This window comes from Candoia aspera, chromosome 4 (genome assembly GCF_035149785.1).
Source record: "Candoia aspera isolate rCanAsp1 chromosome 4, rCanAsp1.hap2, whole genome shotgun sequence".
NCBI classification, from domain to species: domain Eukaryota; kingdom Metazoa; phylum Chordata; class Lepidosauria; order Squamata; family Boidae; genus Candoia; species Candoia aspera.
The window spans coordinates 58,201,272-58,227,524 of record NC_086156.1 but is presented as its reverse complement, the minus strand read 5'-3'; the positions used below and the strand labels follow the sequence as shown (position 1 = coordinate 58,227,524).

Sequence of the window (26,253 nt, the reverse complement as noted above, 5' to 3'; positions counted from 1 at the left end):
CTTCATTTCAAAGGTTTGTATTGTTTAACGACGCATCAAATTGTTTCATAACAAAAGTAACTTCTAAAGTTTAAGATTCAGTGTGTCATACAGCCATCTTCACAGTGTAATGTTCTGCATGGTGGAAATATACGAACTAGGGAACAAATGAAGTAGGCTTTCATTCCAAAGCTGGTAAAGCATGCCTAAGTAACTACTGTGGAGTCAATCGAGCATTGAGGATCACTTTAATATTATTAATCTTCATGTGTACTGAATGGAAAAATGGGGAAAGGTACTATCATAGAGAGAAACAGATGATTTTATGGGCAAAATCCAACACAGAAGCATAGACTATAGGAGTGCAGCAAATTTAACATGTGCAAAGTAATACACGATGGCACAGTATGGACGGATTTGTACATAATATTTAGCAAGGATTTGTTTTGCCTGCTTTTTCTTTGTTTGAATATCTGGCTTAAAGTTGGTTTATGAATTCTGGCTTATTCCTGATTTGTTCTTATGCCTGACCTAAGAATCCACAGAGATGAAAGGAAATGTTAGCCAAGAAAGGAACTATTTCTTGGAAAAATGGAACCTATACAAGAATTCACATCTGTCCCTTCAAACCCCACAAAAATATGTATCCTGCAAAAGTATATGCATAGTACAAACATATCCAGGCAGAATACTTATTCAACCCCCTCACCAAATACACTCACACATGCATGGTCCCCAACCACAAAAGGCCCTGGTTGTCCTAACAGTCAGGAATCACGCTGAGACGAGGAGTAGGTCTCTAGTGTTTATTACTGCTACATAAGACAGAAAATCCTAACAAACTGAAGAAGCGTGGGAAAACCCAGACAGATAAACCCCAAAAGTTAAGGTGGGTCTGATCTGTGTCTCTTTGAATGGCTGCTTAATTCCTCAGTACTACGCATGCCTTTTCCCCCCTGGATAGAGGCCCCCTACCGCTCGCCATCAGTACTCATGACACTGGTCTGACATTTCTCTCCCTAAATAATACAAAATAAAATAAAAAACAAAGCTCCACCATCCATATAATAGATATAGAGAATATAATTCTGTATAAATACAGCACGTATACATTCCTATACAAAAGCCCCATTGACACCTATAGATAGAAGGCTTAGTTCTCAGTTTCAATGGATGATGTAGTAAAATCACAACTGAAACTGGCCTCAATGCTCTGTACTGTCTAAGAAATTTACTTGTGCAATGTGTGAGTTCATCTTCTATCTTCAGTTCTTACGTCCATGGGGAAAGGGTTGAAAACACAAATGCATTGTGCCGTAAGAGTCCTTATATGCACAAAGAGATGTGGTCTCTTAAGAAATCAATGCACACAATTTTGAAGCCTAAACTGAGTCACACACCACATTAATAATTTCTCTTTATACTTATTATACTGTTATGGAAATAGAATGAGCTTTCATGCTGTGGTAAATTATGTTCTGCAATTATTTCTTCAAAGTATAGTACACAGTGGTTTCAGTAATGTTAAACATATACAAAGGACTTCTTTCTAAGAGTTGTTATTTGCCTCAGGCAGACTGAATAGATTAAGAATATTTAAATTCCCTGTTGAAGTAGTCCTTTAATACTTGATTAGAGAAGCAAGATTTATAATATTACTGCATGTCTCTTGAACACTGTTTGAAACAAAATGAAGCTTAATCCAGGTTTATGACTGGCAATAAAACTGGTAGGGCTTGTGCAAATGAGGGCATAGTCTAAGTCTGGACCAATGCAGTGAATTTGATTTGAAACAATGCCTCAGTTTGGAAAAGAGTCTCATGTGTGATTTGGGTGGCCATATAAATTGGATGGATGAATGAATGAAAGTCTGGCTGCCCAACTGTTTGGATCCAATGGGAAGAGGTCTCTGCAGATGCACAGAAGTATCAAGACCATTTTAGCATCAGGATCAAAGTGGGGCACTCACTCTAAGATGGTGTTCCAAAAAAGAGTATGACTTTGATTTAGCATTTCACTTCAAAAATGTGCTTCAACTGAAATTTCATTGAATCAGAACACCACTTAGGACTGATTTAGGACCAAATGGTTAGCCCATTCTGGATGAGGCTATGCTTCCCAAAACGAGCAAGTTCACAAGTCATGAGTAAATTTAATTCAGCTGGTTCTTGATAAACAAATGGTAGTTTTACCCAACTTCCAGAGGGCTTGTGGTAAATTAACTGGGCTGTAATTCACCAAATGAGTGTATGTGTGTCTGTATGTATGTACATGTATGTATGTGTGTGTATGTATGTACACACACACACAAACCTATGTTTCTGAGAGGGTTTCAACCTACAGACATAATTGTTTAGCCAGCAGGATTGGCCTATCCAATTCAGAAGACCTTAAGCAAGGTTCTTCTTTCCTCAAAACAATTTATCTGCACTCTTTCTGAGGGAAATATGGCACATGGACCAAAGTCTATCTTCCTGGTGCCATTAGGGTAAATTTTGCTTTGCCTGCTGCCAGTCCTGCTCCTTTGAGATGAAAAACTAGACATGGACATTTTTTTTTTCTGGCCACTATGAAATAGGGAATAATGACTCCTCATTCTCCCTCTCATGCACAGAGAGATAATATCAGGAAAGGGTTTCTGTGCTATATTTTTCCTCCTGCTATGCTTGGTGCACAGCTATTGAAATAGGTCAAAAGCTTTGATATTTGAATCAAAGGGAAGCATCTCTGGTGATTTAAAGAACCTTAAACCCTTCTTCAGGTATTCTCAATAGAACGTGCACTATCAAACCCCCATGTCCCCGAGAAGGTTGTAACTACACATAGCTGAAAATGATGACACCCTCCCTGCTGACCTTTGCCAACAATACGGGGAGGTGAGAGGTGATTAACCAGAGTTTGCCTTTCTAGTCCCCCTCAATATGTTCTCTTCTGAACACCTGAATATAATTTAATGGTTTAAGATAAAGAAATAGCTGTAACATGGTGGCCTTCTTTGATTTGTGAGCTGCAGGAATATAAAAATAGCCAAGGAATTGGGAGTAGTAATCTTTCTGATCTGCTCAGATGCTGCAGGCTACCTGGTACTAAAGAGTCCTTCTTAAGGAGATGCATCTACAAGTTCTGGGGGCTGACTAAAGCTTTTCTTCTCAAAAATACGTTTGGATTACTGAAATATTTTCTCTTCTTCTTCTGTTCTACCATATTCTGCCCAAATATTCCATTTTTTTTAACATTAGAAGCTGCTATGCAAAGATTAGGATAATAACCAAGATAAAAGTAGATAATATTGCTCAGTGGTTAGAGATCAGAGATAGTACATGTCTAATCACCACAATAGGCTATTGTGAATTATTTCTTGCCTCTAAAATTATCATAGCTTTTTGATACCTAATAAATATGATAATGATTCAGCTGGGATGATCACATCTCAGTCCAGTAAGTCAAAATATGAACAAGTATTTTGCCTACATGTGCAACCTGCTTATATGGTCTGAACAAATAAACCCAAAAGTTGTCAGCTAATCATAGTTTGTTTTGTCAGAACAGGAACTAATCACAGCTCTAAGAACAAGCCAGGATGTTAAATTAATAGCTAGTCAGGCTTTAATATTTTGGCTTGCTGTAGGCTACTAGTCTTAATTTTCAAAGTTAGGTAGGCAACAAACTATGGCTAATGAAGGCTTCCTGTTTTCTTTGCTCACACTCAGTTAGGAGCTGGGAGACTGCATACATGACAAAAAGGTTTTAAGATCATACCAACACTGGAAGACAGTCATCCAAATATGGCTAATATGGTCAATATTCAATGCAGTAAGTCACTGGATACTGAAAAGCACTGGATGTGCTTTGATCAGGGATTGGACTGAAGACATGAGAAATCCCTCATAGACTTTCAATAACCATCTACTTAAATGTCTCTTACATAACTTGTTTGCATCATTTTAGAAGGTTAAACCCCCACGGTCTGTCTCTTCTTAAACTGATCATCCACATGCTGATTTATTTTGGAACCTCTCCTTTTCCTATCATTTTCTAGGCTTGTTTAAACCTCTTTTGATTCTTCTTCCATCACCTAAAAGTCATATGAAAGAAAGCCCCTTTAATTTATCCTCATTTTCTGTAAATCCATATACTTAATTACCTATTTATCCCAGTTGTATTGTGTGTCTTCTGCAGTTCAGCAACCATTAATAATGCAATGAATTAAAGTTTTAATTCAAACAGTCAGCAAGCCATTATCAGTCTAGATATCAATAGCCTAAATGCAACAAAGAAAAATGTTAATAAAATAAAGAAATATTGTCATGAGCACTGATGGTGATGAGGAGGGGGCCCCTATCCAGGGGGGAAAACGCATGCATAGTAGAGAGAATTTGAGCTGTCATTCAAAGAGACACAGAACAGACCCGCCTTGACTTTTGGGGTTTATCTGTCTGGGGTTTCCCACGCTTCTTCAGTTTGTTAGGATTTTCTGTCTAATGTAGCAGTAATAAAACACTAGAGACCTATTCCTCGTCTTGGCGTGGTTCCTGCCTGTCAGGACAAATATGTCTCATTATTAAAACTTTCAAACCCATAATCACACATTTATATAATCACTAAGAATCAAAATAGTAACTTAATATTAATCTTAGTTTCAGATTGCTGATGTGCCAAAAAAAGAAAAAAAAGAAAAAAAAAGAATTCCTTTTGATCTTTTTAGTTGTTCAGTATCTAAATTAAAGGGTTTTTTTTTTAATTAAAATTGGCTTTCCTTAGGGAAAGGAAGATATATTTGGGAAAACCAAGAGTTAAAAGATATTCACATAGACCAATACAATGAAATGTACTGTATCTTTCAAAATAATCACTGTGTAAATAGGCTAAAAGAGTACTGACTGCTTATTTTAATATTCAAGATCATGCAAAGTAGTTCAATTTTTCTATATTAATTAGTAGGAGGTAGTTTCATTCTTCATCTACTTATCTTGCAGTCATCTAAGCTGGGGGCCAAAATGACCTTCTGGTGAAATTAATTTTAATGTCCTTATTGGTTGTGCTTGTCTTGAGCTTAGCACTGTTCTGATCAGTTTGCTTTATTTATAAGGTTGAATGTCACTACTGTGTGAAACATTTAAATTATTAACAACACATAACATTATACTTACTCTTGTTTAGAATCAGCATCACAGTTGCAATTGTATTTGGAATCAGTACAGTTACGTTCAATACCACAGGCACATTTCTGAATGCCTGGCCCAGAGCCACCCCAGTAGTAGTGCTTTTCATTGGCACGTCCAGTCCACCAGGTATATGGATTGCCATCTGCAAGGACAAGGAATGGAAAATTAAATGCAGCAGAGCTTCATGATGCTAAACACGATGCTTTTATTTTTATCTCAGGAGTCACCAGGTTCTTCCTGAAAAGAAATGCACTGATCAAAAGTGATTAGATACTCTGCTTCAACCAAAGCATGGAGAGTCACCAAAAACCATTGTATTTTAGATATACGGTACCCAAATCCTTATAATCCAATTTATAGTTCATTATCAGTGTGCAGCAAGAGAAATATTGCAGATTCTTAAGCAGTTCATAGTTAAGCAGTCATCATTATACTTGAAACAGGGAAACATAACTCATGATTCTTGGGCACATGCCAAATATAGACTCCAGAGTGGCTCAGCACCAGCGATTTTTCCAGTCCTAGGGCAAAAATTTGTCAAGTGCAAACTATGCAAATTGCAAGGTGTGAAAGTATCTGTTTATGAAAAAGGTCAAGATGCTTTTAAATTAAGAGTGTTCAATTTAAATAAATGAAGAGCCTAATTCTTCACCCAGCATTTGTTCTTCAAGCAACAATATATTTTCATGATTTTCTCCTGAATTACGCACCAATACATCAATTCCATGTCCATGAAACTTCAGGAATGAAACAACTTTTTTGCATAAGTTTTCTAGCTTTTGCAAAGTGGGTATAGGTAAGCTGTGACCCTATGGAGGTTGCTGACATACAACTTTGAGTCTTCTTGACTAGGACTTCTAGGAATAAAATGAAGTAGGTAGGGAGCAATTTCTCTTGAAGATTACTGAAAGGGTGATAAAGCTGCCAGATCATATGACTAATATCCTTACGTCAGGAGTTATACCAGGCACAGTAATTTCATTTATGTGTATAGATACTTTTACATACATTTCAATAGTTTAAATGCATATGTTGTTATCCTGCATAGAGTCCTCAATCTCAATTCTCCATTCACAGATCTACATGGACTAAAAAGCCATTTTAAATCAGCTGGTTTAATCCCATGTCTGCTCAAACAACATATATCTCCTTCCCCTTCAGAGAACTAAACATTTATTTCATGAGAAGCCAGATTTGCATGACATATTTTCCCATGATTAAATGAACCACAGTTTATTCAACCCAATTTTCTAGGTTCGCACAACACACTGACCCATAAACTACCCACCTGGGCTGGGATGGCACAATGTACTGAATAAAAGGTAGTTGGCTAGTTGTTCTGTGTGCTTTAGTGAACACAGCTGTCAGCTATTCATTTTCCAATTACTGGACTGCTGAAAAAATACTCAGCCCTGCCTGTGGTGATAAGGTGTAATCAGACAGATGATGAATTCACTCTATTTGACAGATGTGAATTCTTTCCCTGAAAAAGCCCAAAGGGACTCCTCAGTTAGAGACTTTAAGGACACTCACTTGCAGGGCAATCAAATGTTGTGATTTCTAACGGCAATTTTAATCCGTGCCAAGGATTCTTACTATAATAATATTACTTGCTTTGTTCTGGATGTGTGTAATTTTATGGCAGGTTTTCTTTGTATTTTATGAGACCCCATAAAGTTTTTAATTAAAAAATCTTTTTAAATAAACAGTCTAAAACAAAATTAGGTGCTATTAAATCCAATGGAAAATGTGGAGTCCTTGCTCTGTACTTAATATCAGCACGATGCTTTTAGTAAGAGCTGGCATATTAGGGGCATGACTTTAAGCTGACATAAAAACCAACATTTTTCAGGTCAATGGAAACTAATTGATTGAAATCTAATTCAGAACCTTCAGGGTTGGAATCATTATATCCTTTGGGACTGCTGCAGGTATGTCTTAGGTGAACTGATGTTACAGACTTTGTATACAGATCAAAAGGTTGTTTAAGTCAAAGCTGATTTTTGTGATTGTGAGATATCATGGGAGATATAAACCCAACTGATCTTCTTTCTTTGAGTTGAATCCTCTGGAGATAATTTAAGCCAGTTTTTCCATCTGTCTAATTTAATTTTTTTGGTAGAACCTTATGTGTGCATTGCTTTCATCAGGGGGCAATTCTGATAGTTGAGCAACCTGAAAACCTGAAATGGTTACAAGTCTTCTCATGGTGAAATATGCTGGTTCGGACTGTGCCTCAAGTTCTTCGTTTCTTCTGTGAGCATTCTATCTGTTTTAAGCTGCAATTCTATGAGCACTCAGCTGGGGAAAGCCATGCCGAATGCCACAGGCCTTACTTCTGAATACATGTATATTTTGCTTTTTGTTTTGCATAAAATTTTGTTAAGGATTTTGATTACATAGTAAAAACTAATACAAACTAGGCTTCAAGAAAGAAAAAAAGAATAGTAAGAAAGAATAATGAGTGCAAAAAGAAAATAAAAAAGAGTAAAGAATATGATAAAGAAAATGAAAAGTATATAAAGTTCATTATATACTTCAACCTTCATTACAACAAGTATAGACAAATTTAATAACTCTTCACCCCCTATAAGATTACAGATACCTCTTCATCCCGTATCCTCTCCCTTATCTATAAGCAGATCCATAAAACATCAACTTTTCAATCCTGGGGTCAGCAAAAAATCCATAAAGAGTTGTCATAACTTTGCAAATAAATGTTTTCACCTTGATAAACCAACTTTATATTCCTTCTTTTTACTTCTAACAATCTTAATCTTCACTTCATTCAAATATTGTCATAGGATTTGATTTCTCTTCAATTCTTCTTTATCCTATTGCATAGACTTCTTCAAAGCAAGCCTCTTTTGTAGATCCAGTAAGAAAACAGTTTCCAGGTCATTCTCTTAATTTGTCATTTGTATTTCCCCTTTAATTTTTAGAACTTCAGCCAGTTTCTTTTGTATATCCAATAAAGTGTCCTTTTCCAAATAATTCTCTTGGCCAGTCATTTGTAGTTGCTTTCAGTACTTTCTCTGTCTTTTGGGCATAATCTATCCATAGAATCAGACATCATTACTGACTGTTGGTATTGCAGCTACTAATTTCTGGCTCCATTCTTCAAAGACCTCCTTTAATATTTCCAAAGTTATATTTTTTGTCATTATGTAAGCCCCAGTTTAGGGGATGTGGTGGCGCTGCGGGTTAAACCGCTGAGCTGCTGAGCTTGCCGATTGGAAGGTCGGCGGTTTGAATCCGCGTGACGGGGTGAGCTCCCGTTGCTAGTCCCAGCTCCTGCCAACCTAGCAGTTTGGAAACATGCAAATGTGAGTAGATTAATAGGCACTGCTTCGGCGGGCAGGTAACGGCGTTCTGTGTAGTCATGCCAGCCACATGACCACAGAAGTGTCTACGGACAAACGCCGGCTCTTCGGCTTTGAAATGGAGATGAGCACCGCCCCCTAGAGTCGGACACAACTGGACTTAATGTCAAGGGAAACCTTTACCTTTACCTAAGTCTCAGTTAACCAACACCAAAAACTGGCTTGTATTTTTTTTCTTCTACTTAGAATATTTAGTCCCCTCTAGTGTCCATTTTCTAAAATCATAAAGGTGTTATCTTTGTTATGAACCAAGATAGCCAAAATAACTCTGGTTCCCACAAGAAGCTATTTATTTTTTATAGTTAATTCCAAATAAATATTCCAAATTTAATTGGACCCTTAATCCATTCATTGCTTTCTTAGATCAAAATCTTATTTAGCTTTTTGCTGTTTAATTCAAATTTTTAAGTTCTTAAACTTGTAAACAATTTTTCTTTTATTCAGAGTTGAAGCTAAATTCACCCAGCAGCTTTTCAAACCTGTCATTTCAAAGGTCTCTAATAGTTTTAAGATGCTTAATAGACAATTTGTGAAAGTGATTAGAAAGTGAGGTTTGCGAACTTAAGTGTCCTTTAAAAGTCACTGCCGCGGTTGCGAGCAAGGTGGCTAATCCATTTGTCTCACGGTGCTCAAACTCATGGGAGACCGCTGTCTTGCAGTCTCCTCACAAGGAGAAGCCATCCAGAGCCCATGTGGGAGATCATCTATCCTCTCCTTATCTGGAGAGGTGTTCCAAAAAACTGGTCTACTCACTGGTTCTTTGGTCTTTGCTGTGGTTGTTGGCTCCACTTGTGTGGAAATGTCTTCAGTTCACCATACCTCCCCCGGAAGTTCACTTTTCAGTACCCATTTAGAAGTTTTACATTTTCCAATATGAATATTGTAGTATGGTTGAATTAAAAACACATAGAAAAAAGTGATAACAAACTGAGCTCTTCACATGAACACACTGAGTTTTCTTGGCAACAGTATAAAAGTCTTTTGCCATTTGCCTTCTTCTGACTGAATTAACTTGTCTTATTTCCTTGTGATATTCTTCCCCTGGGCAGTTTACACCATGAACAGATGGATGGTTTCTTCCAGAGCCCTTTCTTAAAATAGCAAATCACAAAGAGAAAATTTGGAAAGATCCTGGATCTGAAAGGACCTCTCATGATGGCACTGTTTTCAGTGGCAATAAATATTGAAGTTGCTGTAAATTGCTGAAAGCACTTGAATCTAGTTTCTCCGCACAGTTCAGACTGAGCAGAGGTAGAGGATTAGAACCAGCGAGCTTCCATGTGTGAATCTGGCTATTTAAATGCTTTCTGGATACTTTGCTAGCTAGCACATTTGCTTATTCATTTATTGTACGTGCTTTTATGTCGCTTAAACTCATTTGATTGAAGTGACATAGAAGCACTTACAATAAATGAGTGATTAAGTGGCTTACAAAGGCTAAAGTAAGCAAGCAACCATTCAAAAAGATCCGTCTATCTCAAAACAATCCAGTCTCTTAATGAACCATAAGCACTGCTCACATATGTCCCAGGTCATGAAGATGGGATTTACATTTCCAGCTTGGTATGTTCCCTTTATAGCTGCAAACTGTTAAACATACTTCGGTTGGTTGTAGAACCAAAGATTGAATGTTGCCTTTACACTCTAACAAAACCTCTGGTTCGCTACTATTTCTCCGGGGTACTTCACTCTCCTGATGATAAAGTGGATTTTGAAATAACTGCTGGGATCTTTGTTTAGATGGCGGAGAAGGAGCCTGGTGATCCTGATATATTTGAGCAATGTTAATATGAAGCTTCTTCATTTCAGTGATAAGACTGGAAAGATGAGATCCAATTTCTTTCATATTCACAAAAATACGCTTCACTGTGTGAGCAATTAAGTCAAAGTGAGACTGATCAAAGGCGGGCACGTCTAACTCTTCCTTTTCCTTTAATTCTTTCCCATTTTCTTTGTCAATTCCCTCCAATTCCAGCATCCTATTAGGAAAAGATCTATACTGATTCTTTAATTGCCCCTCCCCAGGACTGGCTTCAGCGTCTGTTTGCTTCTCCAACACAAACCTAGATACATCTCCATCCTCCGGCTCTGCAAACTCATGATGGTTTGTTGCACTGATAGCAGAATCCCACTGACGAGCTTCATTTTTATCATTAGAGGTAAAAAAAGTCTTCTATTTTGGATTGTTTACAAGCTGGTGATAATACCGGTTCCTCAAAGCTCCTGGAATGCTTGCCAGGAATCATGCTACCTCTCCTGCTTTTGGTTCTAAGCCAGCCAGCAGGGTATAATAAAAAGTAGATTATCTCACCTCAGGCTTACAAAGGCTTGCCAGTAAGATAAAATAGGCTAACATTTAAAACTATTTAAAACTATTTAAAACAATAAATAACAAAAGAGGCTAGTGAAGAGTAAACACTGAGGAGCTCTCATACATACATACATACGTACGTACATACAAGAAATTGATGAAGCCAGCCATCCTCCAATATTTCAGACTGAGGTAAAGACAGCTTTCCAATCCTCAAATGCTTGTCTAAGCAAGCAACTTTCTAAATGTTAACGATAAGGATGCTGATCTTATTTCTGAGGAAACTGGGTACCACAGAACATGGGCAGAGAATTCCAGTGCGGGAGTCCCCTCCCACTATTCCTTGCTGGGGATGGTAACCCTTAGTATGCTTTCTTTGCAGGTATGCCTCCAGCAGTCAGATTCTACTTGGAGTGGATAGTTTTGCAGATACACAGATTCTGAGCCATGTAGGACTTAATAAGCTATTAGAAGCACTTTAAATTGTACCTGAAAACAAACTGGCAGCCAATATAGCTCCTATAACAATGGTGATGTGGCAATATCAGGGCATTCCCAGTAGTATATGGGCAGCTGTATTCTGTACCAGCTAAAGTATGTGAAATGGCAACTGATGTGTTTTATATAACATAGGATGTTAACTAGTCTGTTGGTATTAAATCTGCATGTAGAATTTAACTTCAATTGTTTTAACTCTGTTTTTTTTTTTTGTAAATGTAGTCCTGTGCTGATATTTGTCTTCTCATAGATATAACATCTGTCTGTCCAGATGTTGGTGACTGTAGCTTTAGTTTCGCAACAGCTGAAGGGACACATTTCCATCCCTACAATATAATTTAATAGGTTTATGGTACATAGGCACATGTACAAACCTTGTCCCTAAAGCCCACCAACTTTGTAGCATGACTGTCATTCCATTTTTGTGATTTCATCATGATCTAAAAGGGAGTCTGTTAAACTTGCTTCTAGGGATTAAAGAACAGAAAATGGATACAGAACCATTCTTTCAGATCTTTGTATTAAGTGTATCAAGTTCTAAATTACAACCAGGTGTACAGGGTCATTAGAGGAGAAAGGATTTGCCTGTATGCCAAAATTCTTCATCCCACCTAGTTTGTAATTGTTTGTAAGCAAGCCTGTGCAGGATTGTTATAAGACTGGCCATGAAAGTACTTAAGGACTTAACATGGCAGTATTTTCAGAGCTTGCCAGTGATGCAAAGCATGTATTTAACAGCTGCCTTAAATGTTCCATGGCTGTTCAGTTTCTAAAGCCAATCTGCTACATAGTTTAGCTTTACCACTTAGATAGTAGCAGAAGAACACATTGTATAGCTTTAATGTTTGTATTAAGGTGAGGATTTTTTCTGGTATTTCTGAGAGATTTAGCTGCAAAAAATGCAGGGCTCACATATTATACTAAGCCATGCTCTCTGATTTATTGGCTTGGTTCATACAGCATACTAAACTGTAACCTGAGGTTTATAAACCACAGTATTTGGATTTACACAAGATGAATCCAAATCCCACCCCTCCCTGCAAAAAAGTCCTACCCAAATCCAAAACAAAATGTGTTGTGCAAACCTTAAAAAAATGGTGGTTCAGAACATATTTTGGTTTAGCATAATGCTTGACTCCAGTTTACTGAGAGAGATTGTATCACAGACGGAATGGAGAAGGTAAGTGGGTTTGTGCTCATCTCTATATATAAATTCTAAAATGTGAAAATCAATCTTTTAAAGTGAATATCTTAGTGAAATTGAGGACCAATGAAACAGGTGAGTCAGGGAGCAATTAATTAATTTAATGCTTTGGGGGCAGTGAAATATAAGGAAGCAGCAAATAAGGGAGAAAAAAAACAGAGTGAGAGAGATAACATTATTATTTGTGGACTGCTGGAAGTGAATCAGCAGGAGAAGTGTAGAGACAAAAAGCAGAAATGACTACCATTGCTTGAAGGCCATTGAGAAGCAATATAGTTTGAGAACCGATAACATTCCATTACAGTAAGATGGGCCAGAGTCATGATGTGGCCTCTGTTGTGATGCTGGAATCTGTCATAATCTGGATTAAGCTAAATAAGAGCCCGTTCAAGCAACTGGCACTTGCGTAAATGGCTTCTTTAAAATATGCAGCAAGTGTAGGCCTAATTCATATCAGGACTCGGATGAAAGGACATTTATGATAAAAGTTCAGGACCAATCTTATTTACATACATACATACATACATACATACATCAGAGTCTTGATATGAATTAGGCTTACACTTGCTGCATATTTTAAAGAAGATGATTATAGATAGCTGGCATGATACAAAACAGACTGCCAGGTCTGGCATAATCTTCCAAAAATGGCCCATTATCCACATGAGCCCCACACTCATAGCAGATACAGTACCTTATTTGACAGTGTGGGTACCTGGCTAGAAAAGGACAATGGGTAGGTGCAGCACCTCCTGCAGAAGGAGGGTAAGAGTCATGTAGCAGTCTGATAAATCAAGGCTTTGTATCCAGTCAGATCCCCTCATGGTAGCCAATTTACGAATGGTTAAGCCCCACTAGCCCTTATTTTGCAAGAGTTCTCATCACACATTCTCAACATTTCACATGTGCCCTTCAGGCCAAAAAGGTCTGGGAAACTGGAATAGGAATTATTCAGTACCTGTGGCCAGATCACCTTTAAATTTGACAGTAAGGAAAGGACAAGTCAGACTAAAAAGAGATAAATGCAATTGTATAAATGTAAATGTTCTAAATAAATATAATGTCTGGGAATTACGTTGAATGGAACTGAGTCAGTTCTTAGACAAATTGAACTTTGAGAAGGCATGTGCAGAAAGAGAGGTAGTGTTCATGTACTGTAGCTGTGTACAGAATGTCATTAATCTGGTTCAGTAATTTAAATTTAATATAATGTTCTAGCAACCTTACTTAACTTATACCCATTTGCAGTTCAGGACCTGCTATCATATTTTTGACATCTTATTTGATGACATAGACTATATCACTCAGGTCTGACTTCCAACTGCTTTGACAGTTCTACTTGTTCCCACTGTCTACTGCCACAGAACCAATTGCTCCTCATTGTCAAGGCCTCCTTTGCAAACATCGCTAATTACATCTCCAGAAGGGAAGAAAATTGCTTATATTTATCAAAAGAAAGATCAGAAGTAAAATGATTAATGAGGATGAAAGTAAATGATTAAACACATAAAAGTAAAATTAGCAGTTGGATATAATGACGATGGGCTGTAGGGGAATTTATAATGACAGACAGATCTGCGATACTACCAGATCTGCGATTATTTTAAAATCTAATCAGTCCAAGTTTTTAAACAATAGACAATATTCTGCAGTTTTGAGATATACAAGCTGTAGTGCTGCAAATCTGCCTTTCTCAAGAATGATGCACTTTCTTCTTCTTGTGCCTCCTCCTGCTACAAGTCACCAAGTCAGTAAGGAGCTCTAAATCACTTTTTATCATTACTGAGATTAAAAGATGCACCTCTCCCTGTTAGCCTAGGTAACTGTGACCTTGATTCCCCTCTGTATGTGTGACAACTCACGTTTTGGTTTTACAATTATGTGTGACATGATTAGATCAGGCCTGAACAACTAGTGATCCACTAAGGTAAACACAGCATGCCAATCATACATTGTGGGCTGCCACATACCTGATAATCATTTGGGGTTTTTTAAAGTCAGGAAGTGGTGAAAAGGGAAAGTTAAATGAGTCCACAGTACAGGGATGGATACTCTTTTGGTGATTACACATGATTAATTTGGTTTGGGATGACCAAGTTGTGGGTAGGTTCATATCATTCTGAAGACACCATAAATGGTGGCATACATACTTAAAAGGTTTTTTAAAAATAAATCCTACACCTGAATGGGAACAATATTTTCAGATATTTTCTTGGGTTGTAGAAGAATCTTGATTTCCTTGTTTATTTTAAGTATGTGATATATATTTTAGGATCTGTAGCACAGTTTTATATGTTTTGTTGCCTGTAAATAACAGGAAAGTGTGCCATCATTTTTTGATAATACTGGTCAGAGAGGCTCCAAGGACTGTGTACATGCACAGATAAATAAGGAGAGGTTCAGGAAACACAGTCTCAGGCCTGCCCTGGGACTACTGGCTGTCCATCCCTGCCTGGTAGGCAGTCAGGGGCATTCTGGGTTGCAGAATATTGGTATCTTGGTATTACAAGCTGAATACATTTGACTGAAGTAACTCATAGCTCAAGATACATCAAGGCTGAGGAACCTATTATACATCAAAATGACCTTGATGTTTGGGTACATCATATTCATTATACCTAATTCCATTATTTTCAGAAACCCCATTTAGGATTTTGCACAACATTTGGAATGGGATTACAGCTCCTCTCAATCATGCAAATCTGGAACAGTTTTCCAAAAAGGCAGACATTATAACAGTTGGACTGGAATCTGATAAATGCCAATATTCATGACATTCCTGCCCCTTACCCACTATAGATTTACAAGAATTTTTGTGTGATTTTTCTTTTTAGAACATTGTTCTTTCTATGCCAAGAACTGCACACTGAGAAAATGGACAAAGACTTCCCATAGATCATCCATGTCATAAAACTATTCTTGCTCATATGATAAACTATGTCTCCTTGAGAACCATTTCGTTTAATATGAAAACATTCCTATCAGAGTTAATGTAGTATGAACTAAGAACAGTCAATAACATATTTATTTCTGACATAATAGAAGAATGTATGGCTTTCATGGGACCATTTTGCGTTCCAGTGAGCATTTAATAAAATCTATTATTTTAAAATACAGCTGCCTGAAAAGAAAGATTAATTTAAGTACTTCGTGCATATGCTTTGGAAAGATTTTCAGAGTGTCTGTGCAGGGTGTCATCAAAAAACCAAAAGCTTGGTTACGCACCTGCAGTAACAATACTTTCAAAATGACCTTTAGGTATTCTGAGGATTAAAATCATCTTTAGTTTTGAAAGCTCTTCAGCCTTGCATGGAGTTGGATTATCTTAATCCCATAATATTCAATTAGGTTAAATACTCTAAATAAGAATGAGACTGTTGAGAATCTCATACAGTTCTGTAGACAGTTCTCCTGCTACTAGGGCTCCCACATTTCAGAGTGGATCTTTAAACGTTCTTTTTTGCTGGTGCAGAGAATTAGCTGAATTTCCCCTCCCCTCATGGAGGAAAGGCAGCAAATGTCTCCATTACTGATTCTCTGTGCAGAGACAGCATTTGCTTACATAATGGACAGTGTAAAAGCCAATAGTAACTTGATTTACACTATCTGCTGAGCCATGGTTTGATTAATCACGGTCTTTCAAATAAACCATTATTGGGTGAACTCAAACATAGAACAAGCTTAATATACTACAATGGTTCACAAAACATGCTATGCCTAGAATTCTTTTGAGTATTTGGTGTAAGATAAATGTGATTGATGAGTTAGATTTATTTTTAAAGATAAATTAACTCCAAGTTTTGATTTCACTTTCTTCTTCTTTTTATTCCATCATGAATTAATTGACTTTTAATTAAAAGTCAATTTGACTTTAAATGAATTGACTTTAATTAATTGAATTAATTAATTTTCTTTGCCAGAGGCACTGTTTGATACTGTTACTACATGTTGAAATTGCCAACTGGGAAGGGTGGATTTTGCTTTTTACACTTTCAAGCCTATCATTGGACATTTATTTTAGTTTCAGTTACTGGTTGGAATATGGAATTAAGAATTCAGAGACTTTTTGGATTTAATTTGAAAGTTCTATTTGATGTCACTGAAATCTTGACTACTATCAGAATCCTTGTTTCTTTGAGGATCAGTTTTAATAAACAGTATGGTGTCAGGTATAGTTTTCTTTCTTGTTTTACTTACAAAGAGTTACTCAGTCTTAAAATATGATAGCTGGTCAATCTATTTGGGGGGAGGTGTAGCTGCTAGTCAAGTAACTTTATAAGAAATTGGAAGTATGTATATGGAACTGATAATTATTTGTTGTGTCTAACTGGAATAATGAGCCCTTAATGTCCTGTTCTTCTAAATCAACAGAAGATTGCTTTTATAAAATGTGGAACTAGATTATTTTATTTTAAGATTCCCCCAAATATTGTTTCAACCTCCAAAAATATTTAGTAAGGATCAATTACAACTGCCTTCTATTGGAGAAGCAGTTCAGAACATTAACTCATTAGGTTTGGGGCTGTCCTACTTCTGCTGCAGTTTGGGATGAAATTCACAGATTATCAACATGATTTCTTATCAGTGTTTGCCACAGATCTATCTATTCTCCTTAGCACAACCTCAGTATTTGGAATCTCTCAGGACATCAAGAATTGTGGAGTCTTCACTTAGCTGGGAAACACTTGGCCCAAAAAGAAAACTGTCACGGTCCCTGTTCCAATGTTCCTGGAAAACATCGTAACATGTTCCCATGCCCTGTTGGTGCTGACACGGGTTGCTGTATGGGAGGGGGCTGCTCCTGTTCCCTTGTACCAGGCTGTGATGCAAGGAGTGAAGAATGTCTTGACTGGTCAAGGACATTTCCTGAAGACTGGCAGAAACCGTTAGGGGCACCTGCAGGGAAGGGAATTGTACTGACTCTGGGGGGAGGGACTGGACACTGCCTTGGTTTTTACTGGGAGAAATCCCACACTTTTACTATTCTCAGCTTTGCTTGTGATCCTGCATACTATTCATCGTTAAATCAGATATCCATGAAAGCCTTGTGTGAGTCTGATAGTGATTTTGAATAGGCAATCATTACAAAAACATTGTTATACAACGCTGGAAGGAAAAAAAAATCTATACCGGATATGCAGCATTGAATTGCTGATATGTGTTTGACAATGCTTAAGTACAGTAAGTACAGTTGATTTTCCTTATTTGCGGGATTCTGTATTTGCAAATTCGTCTACTGGCTAAAATGTATTTGTAACTACAAAATCAATACTTGCGGCGCTTTCACAGTAATCCACAGACATGGAGAATAGTGAAAAATTTGAGTTGCCTGACATGCACGTTCCCAGTTGAGGTTTCAGTGTTCACTAATTCAGTGTTTGTGGTGACTTTATACAATGTAACTACTGCGAATTATGAGAATTGACTGTGTGTGTGTATATGTGTGTTTGGATGGAAAAGACAAGGAAGAGATTTTTTCAAGCAATTTGGTCAATATTTTTGTAATTGTCCTGTTTATGATATAAATTTCCAGGCTTACCTTATAGTATTATTGCAATATATATTAATCAACACATATTGTGGATTTATGCATTAGTTGCTTAAAGTTTATTACAGTCAAGACCAGCACGATTAAAAGAATAAGCATATCCAACTATGTATAAGTGCATACATTAACAATATAATCATAGGAGATATAAAAATGCACAAATACTGTAGGTACTAAACAAAATTTTCCCATGGTGCAATGAACCATATAACCACATCAAGCAGTAGCGGGATAACACAACTACAGATTGTAATCCATTAAGTAATGTTCCTTTATTTCCTTTTAGTCTACTCTTACCAGCCTTTGGGCTAAGATCATGTGTGGTTTTAGGGATGTGCAGAGTACTTGAAAGGAGCTATTTTATGTGCATAAACTATGATGGGCTGAATCTTCTGGAAGATGCAACTGCTTTAATGTTCAGGAGAGAGATGCTTCATGCAAGCAGTGTGCTTTGCAAGACATTTGAAAGCTTTGCACAGTCTAATGCATGTTCATTTTTGTCTAATAATCTCAACAAAAATATTACTTAGAATAGTATGTAGATGGATCAATTATGAACACTACCTTAATGGCATTAGTAGCATTTTTATTTTGTTTTATAAGAAATAAGGACATTGGAGATACTGTGAACAAAATGGTGTGTTCTAATATTAGGCAATAAATAAATAGTTTTCTCCCATGCTACAGCATCTAATAGCTTATGAAAGAATGGAGGAATTCATCTTGACTGTTCTAGTCTTGTTCCTGACTCTTATTTTCCTTCCTAGCAGAACAAGCAAAGAAACAGTCAGCAAAGAGAAACTACTTAGGAGGTCTGAAAAATATTAAATATTTAACCCTGGTTTAGGAGCCAGCCATGTACACATAACTGTACTATGCAAAAATGTTTGTTTTTCTAGGCTGATTTCCTTCTTTATCCTAAGTGCTCCATAAAAACCACACCACACATACCATGGTTGTTGTGATTGGAGTGAGTCCTTTAAAACTTTAATAGGTAACTTAGGTAGGTAATTTCCCCATTACTTTAAAGTATTTCTTCATATGCACTATTTGAACACTTAATCCTGTTCTATGCACAAATGTGATGATTTCAAAAGGGAATGCCTACTTACAGCAGGCAAACAAGCATTTTTATAGTTATCTGGGTAGAGAATATAACTAAAATAACTAACAACGCATCTGAAAAGCAAAGCCAAGCCTAAACCATAGGAGTCTCTCACCCATAACAGGAAATTCTAATCTTGACTGGTTCAAGAATCAAACAATGATTTTGAGGGTGGGTTGGTGGTGGTGGTGGGTGGTGGTGGTTCAGGATTACTTAACTCAGGGCTGGGGGATGAATTCTTGATTCTGAGCAGGGGAAACATGCCACCAGTGTATGGAACTGCAGCCCTATGTGCCACCTCCTTTTTAACTCAGGTGCATTTCCAGACCCTGCGCAGCTATTGTGCAAGCCCAGGAAAGGATCATTCCTTTCATTTAAGGAACAGTTAACAGGTACAGTCAGGGAGCTCATGTAGGTTCTGAAGCTTCCTTGCCACTTTGGGTTTAATATTGCACACATCTTTTCAGCTCTTCTATAGTGATTAGTAACTAAAATAGCCTCCAGTGATGTCAATAGCCTTTGTTTTTTTAAATGAGGGAGATTGAATAGCATTCAGGAAGAAGTTAGCTTTTAGCTCCTCATCAGCAAACTCTCCTCAAAATTGCCTTTCCTGGGACAACGAGGCTTTAAATCTGCATCCATTTACAGCAATGATGTCTGCATTTAAGACATGCAAATTTGGGGGAAAGCTTTTGATCTCTATCAAATGCTGATTAGAGTTTAGCTTTTGTTTTCCTTTATCCAGATCTGAGGGGAGAGGTCTTTGAAAGAACTTTGCAAACTGGTATCTGTGGACTGGTATTTAATATAGGTTAGGCATGATATTAAGGATTGTGGCCTTGAAAAAAAATGCAAAGAACCTTTCTGAAGTCCCTCTGCATTTTCAGACCGAACCAGCTGAAACATTTTTATAAGGCTACTATGGTTTCTGTTCTTAGAAACATTTCTCATATTTAAATATATTGTCCTATCCTAATCAAAAGAGGCAATTTTAAGAAAAATCCTAGCTGAGACAAAGCACTACACCAGGTAAATCAGTGTATCCACAGATCCTAATCTGACTGCAAGGCTACTTTAAAAAAATAGCAATCTTTCAATTCATACTATGCATGAATTGAATAAATGGATTTAATGTGCTTTAATTTTTTTCAAATAATTTTATTAAAAATTATAAATGAAACGAATAAAAGTGGATACAAACTACAAAAAATCAAACAGAAAAAAAAGGAAAAAGAGGTGCATGTGTAGAAAAGAAAAAAGAAAGGAAAAAGGAAAAGAGAAGGATAAAGAAAAGAAAAGTGACTTCCTCCTTCATCCAGCAGGTAAAAACAATTTTAGTAGCTTATCACCGTCTCTAAATAAAACACATTTTCTCTTTTTCCCATAACTCATCTTTTAGGTAAAAAAAACCAAAAACAAAAACCAAATGCTTCGTTAATCATTCTTTGCCAGCAAAAGTCCAGTAAGGGCAACCTGATATAACTATTTTCCTCTTTTAGCCCTGGACAAAGAAGCCAACCTTATAAACCTTCCCTGAGTTTTTAAAAGTATTCCTCAACCCCTTCAAAAAAAAGTTCCAGATGTGGTTTGCTGGTTATCTGTGTATCAGGGCAAAAATCCTTCAGAACTTTAACAGATTTCTTTACTATATCCATTAGGTAAAATTCATCCCTTTTTTTGTCACTTCTAAAAAAGTCCTTCCAAACCTTAGCAGAGCTCTTTTGTATATCCAGAAGAAAAAAAAAATATCCAAATCAGCTTCATGGTTTGATATCTGTTCATCTCCTTCAGTGAATAAGTCATCTATCAGATCCATTTGTATTACAGTTAAATCCCCTTTCAAGTTAATTTCATAAACATCCATTGCAACTTGGTCTTGTTTTACAACTTCATTAGAACCTGCTTTGTCCATAAGCAATTGATCCATTCTGTCCAATAGCTTGGCTGAGACATATTCAAAAGTTTGCACTATAGATTTCTGCTCCATTTTCTTTATCCTCTGGCTCCCTCTAGCGTCCAACCATCAAGGTCTCCTTATCATAAAGAAACCAAAGCAATCTCCATTCTCCCCATGAGAAAATATCTTCTAATTAATTCAGAACTATAATTCCAAATCTCTCTGGCCCATTAATATGTTATTAACTTTCCAAAATCCATATAATAAGCACCCTTTTGCTGCATAGTCCAAAAAAGTCATATATTTTCAAAGCTGTTAAAATCAAATTTACACCATTGCATAGACTCACCCAATGAATACAGTAAAACCTTGCTGGTCTGAAGGGTCCCAATTTCCCCAATATTAACCCCCCTCCCCCCAAAAAACCCAATCCAAAAATGTGATTAAGATATAAGGCTTGGTCGAGCTTAATGTCTGTAAAGCCTGCTTTGCAAGCGTGAGCTCAATGTAAACTGGACTCCCAGTCACTCCACTCATAAAATGACAGTTTCCATGGTCTACTTACAAGGAGCAGCTGTCCAGAGTCATGAGGATGATCTCAACAATCTCTCCTTTGTTCCAGAGAGATTACACCAGCATCCAGCCATGATTTCCCTCGCAAAAGCTGTTTTGCTAGACAGCAAGATGTCAGCTCACCATGGTGCTCACAGGAAGTCAATGTGCTTTAATTTTTTTTAAGTGCAAAGCAATTATTGAATAATCTGAAGTAGCTGCAAAAAATTGGATGACCACAAGATGACAGCAAATAGATAATTTGGTAGTTCCAAATAACGGAATGGGCTAAGGATGGGGTGTATGAAATCTCTTTTCTGAAGTTGCACTAATAGAGACTTCTTATAAAATATAAATAGCAGGTTTGGAGAGATTATTTTTTCTTGGAATTCTGCCAGGGAGACCATTAACCAACCTGTCCTCACCTTTGGCAGTTCCTAGGCTACTTTGGGTGGCCAACAATTGCAGTTTATATAACTAATACATGCACATTTACCTGTGACAAATATACAGCAGAAGCATATCTCAGCATATGAAGTAATATTTTTTTTAGAATAATTTTTTTTAAAAAAATTAGGAAGTTGCAACTTTGATATGATTATTTCTAAGGATTGCTGTGAGAATTCATGCCTTTTCTGTTTTGGAAGCAAATTTGGTATCCTTGCTTCGTTCTATAGCTGTGCCTACTTTGATAATGATTTAGAAGTCCTGAAGACTTCATACAAGTGCAAATGTACTATCTCCCTGATAGTCATTAAGGAAGCCTGACTTTTTAAGGTTTTCGCTTGGGCCTGAAGAAAAGATGTGGCAGCTTTAAGGAGTCAACTTATTAAAGTTGATGTCACTTTTAAAAAAGCCACAACTTTTCTTCAAGCTCAGTTGGGGTGCTTTAATGAATAGAAGAGAGGCATTGCACTCACACCCATCCAAAATAATAATAAAAAACACTTCTCCCAAATAATTGTTGAACCATGTGCAGCTTTTTTTTAACAATGTCATAGAATCAGTTTCTGAACCAATGAATGAATGAATGAAACCATAAATTCACACATGTTAAGTTCTTTCTTAGTCACCTGTGCAGTAAAAATGACTATATCTGAAATAAATAAAGTCACCTGGTTGATGCTGAGATATATCATTGCAGTTTAAAACATGCTTCAAACTAGGTTTGAAGCTAGGAAGGGAAAATAAGAACTATTTCATTATTTCAGAATTCCTTTCTACCTTTAGAAAGGACTCTATACGTGATCCTATCATCTCTTAAAAAACTTGTGGTCCAAGCCTCTTGTGAAACTGGTTACCTGTTACACTTCAGCCAACTCCAGTCTTGCTATTTAATTCCACAAAACTCATATGCGGCCAGCAAGATCAGAAGCCTATGGATCTGGTCAGGTTAGACTATATTCTCTGAGACACTATGTTTTGGATTCCTTGTCAGACTTGATACAAACTGGCTATAAAGAACAGGTATTTTTATCAGGCATAATTTTCTTATGATATACTGTAGGTTTTTTTTAAAAACAATTTATCGAGGGTCAGTTTGGTTTAGTGGTTAAGGTGCTCGCTAGAAACCAGGTGTCTGTGAATTCTTGTCCTGCCTTAGGCATGAAAGCTGGCTGGGTGACCTTGGGCCAGTCACTTTCTCTCAGCCCAACTCGGTGCAATGTAGAAAAGCCTCCACGTGGTGCACCCGGGGCAGTGTGACTTGTCATGGCTAAATAGTCTACACATCTGGCTGCTGGACCTCACGAGGATTTCCCAGCAAGAAAAAGCAGCATGAACACTGAACTGCTATATACTGTAGTACCACAACATGACAAACTGTGCCTGCTGAAATGCCTTCTTTATAGCTTTTAAAATTAAACTGATACAGCTTGATATTCTAAAAGTTCAGACCACTAAAAGTCTGCAAAAGTGAAAAATCCTGTTGTACAATAATGTTAACTGAAAATGCCTATTAGGTGAAGGTAATTTGCAAATGAGGCACACAGTTAATTGCAATGCTACTTAATTTTTCACAAATGCTTGCAAATAAAATTAATTGCTAAACTGATTTTCCCCAAACATAAAAAAGACAACAATTTACTTTGTGATACTAAGATACTTTTACAAACAACTCAGAGTCCTCTTAGGATGGGATTGGGTAGATCCCTTGATTAAGTAATATATGTAATCGTTATATTAACAGGCCTAATCCTTATACCTTTAACATCTTGTGAGATAACTCTCTTGTTCAGTATCTTGCAGGGAGAAGATAATAACAGAGGTGTCTACAATATATTACTTATCAAGCAAGTGCAACAAATAAAGTAAATAAAATGCATTTTAATCATATAAAAACCAGCTAATATAGTACTAGAGATTCATATAGTGGCATAATCTAGATACGTGTTCTGAATAGCTGCCACATTCAAGGCTGATTCAAATAAGTGGAAAAAAAATGAAATTCCTCCAGTCTTTTTCATAATCTTCCAGGACATCTGCAGACCCCATGGTGCATATAACTGTACAGATCTTGACTATGGACCCCAACATTTAAATAAATTAATTACATTACCAAATCTCATGACAGTTTGATATTCCAGTCTGAAATCTTGCATAATCCAGGGTGAGAAAAACAAAATATTGTCTTTGGTTATCTCCCAAGATTTTGGCCAATTTTAAAAAATTGTATCCAGATGTTAAGCTTTCATTTTAATCAATGAGGTACTGAGCATTATTTTCATATACCAAAGCAAGATGTAGCTTTGACGTTTATTTTTATAAATAGAAACAGAGGTGTATTTCTTTGGCACTTTTCATTTCCTAGTTTTCACTTTCAAAAAGCGTGTTGGCGGGGGGAAGTATAATCTCAGAAATATACAGCATCTAAAAGACACTTCACAGAGATCTAGAGAAAATAAAACAGTAGATGCAAAATATGATCTTGGTCCTCAGACATTTGATCAAAATGCCCTTTCACAGATGTAAACAACCTTTCTGTTAGTTCCCTGAATAAGATTATTGCATGGATGGATTGCTACATTTTCATTACAGGGACCATGTCTACCCATGTTCAATTTCCCTAGTCCCACTCCGACAAGCAACACTATGAAACAGACCTATTTATTTCCAGAATTAGTAAGCTGTGAAAAAGCAGCAAGAATGAAATCTGTACACATCAGGTGTCCAATTGCAGGCAGGGGAAAAAAAAGGGGGGATTCTTGACAGCTTCATTAGGCTGTCAGGAAGATTCACTTTTAGACCCTGAATCTATAAAGCCACTGCAGTGTAGACAATTCCTTTTCAGCTACACTAAATGAGGCACATATTGGAATGAAAGCATTCTGTGATCTAGTGAGATGTTGGATGCAGGAGAAGGTCAAACTAGCTGGCCCATTGACTTGCCAGAAACTATTGAACATGTAATTACTTCTTAGTTCCAAAACTAATACATCTCATTGGTTTGCAGGGAAGTTGGAAAAGGTTATAGTTGTAAGCAAAATTGCCGGGATCTTCTCAGATAGGTGGGTATGTAAACAAAAGTACAGATTTTGGGAAGAAATAGAAAGCATCCTAGTCTTGCTGGCTTCAGGTTATAGTTTAACTAGCTTCAGCCCAAAGGTCAGGCAGTGAGAAAGAGGATAGAATGGAGGAAAGGAAACTCATTTGGGAGGCGGCAGAGGGACAGCTAGCTCAGAAAAAAAATCCAGTCCCTCCAGGCCTCACTGACACTGTCGGCTCTGAAGTGAGTCTGGCTGGACATGAGTAAGAGTCAATGTTTGGGATTTCCTTGTGGCAATAAGGTCAGTGAAATGTCAATATTCCTGTGCCATTACTGCATCTGTCAACAGCTGTCCAGCAGCCCTTTTAAGGGTGACCAGGGGATGATCCACATAAACATCTACTGGGCTGCCGTGAAGAATATTCTGGCTATTTGGTGAATAAGTTTCTCAGATCTGCTCTGAGTTGGACTCCAACTGGACAGGTCCAGATGAGGTATGTGGGGATTGGTTTGGTGGTGTGCACTGGGTTGAGTTCAAGTTGGTGACTCCTGAGGAAGTGGCCTGGATTCTCTGACTGTCCATTCAGCCACCTCAAGTTTATTGGACCCAAGACCCTTCTGGGTTGTTAAGGAAGCCAGGGAGGTGACCTGTAGTTGGGTTCATGCTATGATGTTGGCCTTGTTGAGAGAGGAATTAGGTCTTTGCCCCTGGAGGTGGTGGTGTGTCCCAAGGCCAGCTTTGGTCAATGGTTTTAGACAATTGTCTTGTCTCCAACCTTCCTTTTTTGGATGGGGGGGGAGGAAGGTTGTTGAGAAGGTGGTTGGACTGCAACTGTAGAGAACCCTGGAGGAAGCTGATTATCTAGATGGATTTCAGGAGGGTTTCAGGTTGGGATTAAGGACTGAGACAGCTTTGGTTGTGCTTGTTGATGACTTGTGGCAGAGCCAGGATGGGGGTGGTGCATCCATCCTTATGCTCCTTGATCTCTCAGCAGCCTTTGATACCATTGTCCAAGGTATATGTCAGGGCCAGCTCTGACTCTGCAGAGTCTGAGGAAGCAGAGATCACCTCAGAGGACCCTGTGGAACAGCAGCCTACCTCAGAGAGCAGCAGGAAGCAGAAGAAG

At 37.4% G+C, this 26,253-nt stretch overlaps 1 protein-coding gene across 1 annotated transcript in view; it reads right to left on the bottom strand.

Annotated features, from left to right (window-relative positions):
• CNTNAP2 (contactin associated protein 2) overlaps window positions 1-26,253 on the bottom strand; it is a 1,282,126-nt gene that overhangs the window by 185,848 nt on the left and 1,070,025 nt on the right. Inside the window, exon 14 of the mRNA XM_063304201.1 lies at window positions 5,130-5,286. Coding sequence (XP_063160271.1) covers window positions 5,130-5,286 — 157 coding nt within the window. The remainder of the gene's footprint in view (window positions 1-5,129; window positions 5,287-26,253) is intronic.